Here is a 1,588-nt window from a genome sequence, read left to right on the forward strand (position 1 = left end):
CGGCTTCTCTCACTTTCAGTTGATGATAACCCGATCTCAGGTCTATCTTCGAAAACACTGTGGCTCCTCTTAGCTGATCAAACAAATCATCAATGCATGGTAACAAATATTTATTCTTAATCGTTACCTTATTCAGCTGCCTATAGTCGATACACAATCTAAGTGTACCGTCTTTCTTCCTCATAAACAATACCGAAGCTCCCCAAGGCGATACACTAGGTCGAATGTATCCCTTATCAATTAACTCTTGCAGCTGAACCTTTAATTCTTTCAACTCAGTCGGCGTCATTCTATACGGTGCCTACGATATGGGAGTTGTTTCTGGAACTAAGTCAATAGTAAACTCTACCTCCTTGTCAGGTGGTAATCCCGATAGTTCTTTAGGAAATACATCCCGAAATTCATTCACCACTGGGACATCTTTTGGGTTCAACTCTTTCCCTTGGGCAACCATCACATGAGCCAGATAGGCTTTACATCCCTTGCTCAATAGCTTCCAAGCTTTCACTGTCGATATCAAATTCCCCGCGACTAATCGTTTACTTCCTATTAGCATTGCATCTTGGCCATTTGATTTTCTGAGCACTACCTGCCTATTGTAACAGTCTACTGAAGCATGATACTTACTTAGAAAATCCATCCCCAGGATAACATCAAACTCCAACAGTTCTAAAGGAAGTAAATCAGCATAGAAGTTCTGACCATTGATGAGTATCTCACAATGATTATAGCATCTATCTACTACTATCACATCTCCCAAAGGGGCAAAGATAAATAAATCTTCAGGCATAGGTTCAAACAACCTATCTATACTAGATGCATACATGCTAGATGTAAATGAATGTGTGGCACCAAGATCAAATAAAACATAAGTAGACTGCCCACATAACATAACATTACTGGTCATAACATTTGGAGACTCCGCTGCCTCCTGGTGTGTCACGGCATACACTCTCCCCTACTACTGGGGTCGACCTACGACATTCTTCTACTTGGCACCACTTGACCCTTCGCCTTGATTTCCAGCCCTCTTTGATTGGTTAACTGTCTGGGAGGTCGGCTGTTGTGCTGTTGGAACGTCCCTGTTCATCTGGGGACAGTCCCTCTTAAAATGCCCTATTTGTTCACATTGGAAACATGCACCTCTACCACTATAGCATGCCCCAAAATGCCTCTTGCCATAACTAGAGCATGTCAGTCTCCTGTCTGTGCTGAATACCGACTCACCAGCTCGTGGCATCTCTGATCGGCTAACTGCACCGGTCGAGGGTCTCGTTTTCCTTTTCTTGGATCCCTGCCAACTGGTTCCCCTGAAATGGCTTCTACTAATCTGGGTTGCCATTGGAGATTGGAATCCCTTGTCTCTAGACCCTACTGCGGCCTTACTGCCTCTTAGCAACTGCTCAACATCTGCCAAACTCCACTCGACTCATATTGCTGTTTCTACTAACTGGTTAAAATCTAGCCAATTAGCCGTAGACGTCATGGGAGTTCTGATTTCCTTCCTCAAACCTTGTTCAAATTTCCTGCATCTATCTCTTTCCTCAGAAATAATCAGCAGGGCATACTGTGATAACTCTGTAAATTT

At 43.4% G+C, this 1,588-nt stretch overlaps 1 protein-coding gene across 1 annotated transcript; it reads right to left on the bottom strand.

The window, feature by feature from the left end:
- Positions 1-301: 301 nt before the first annotated feature.
- LOC150032010 (uncharacterized) lies at positions 302-826 on the bottom strand. Its single transcript, XM_090308351.1, has one exon. It carries the CDS (start codon positions 824-826, stop codon positions 302-304), a length of 525 nt encoding a protein of 174 aa, XP_090164477.1.
- Positions 827-1,588: the final 762 nt, after the last annotated feature.

This window comes from Benincasa hispida, chromosome 12 (genome assembly GCF_027475165.1).
Source record: "Benincasa hispida cultivar pf3 chromosome 12, pf3_genome.v1.1, whole genome shotgun sequence".
Taxonomy (NCBI): Eukaryota; Viridiplantae; Streptophyta; class Magnoliopsida; order Cucurbitales; family Cucurbitaceae; genus Benincasa; species Benincasa hispida.

Excerpts from the sequence above, each read along its gene's own strand:
- LOC150032010 (XM_090308351.1), bottom strand. The coding sequence starts at position 826 with ATGTATGCATCTAGTATAGATAGGTTGTTTGAACCTATGCCTGAAGAT.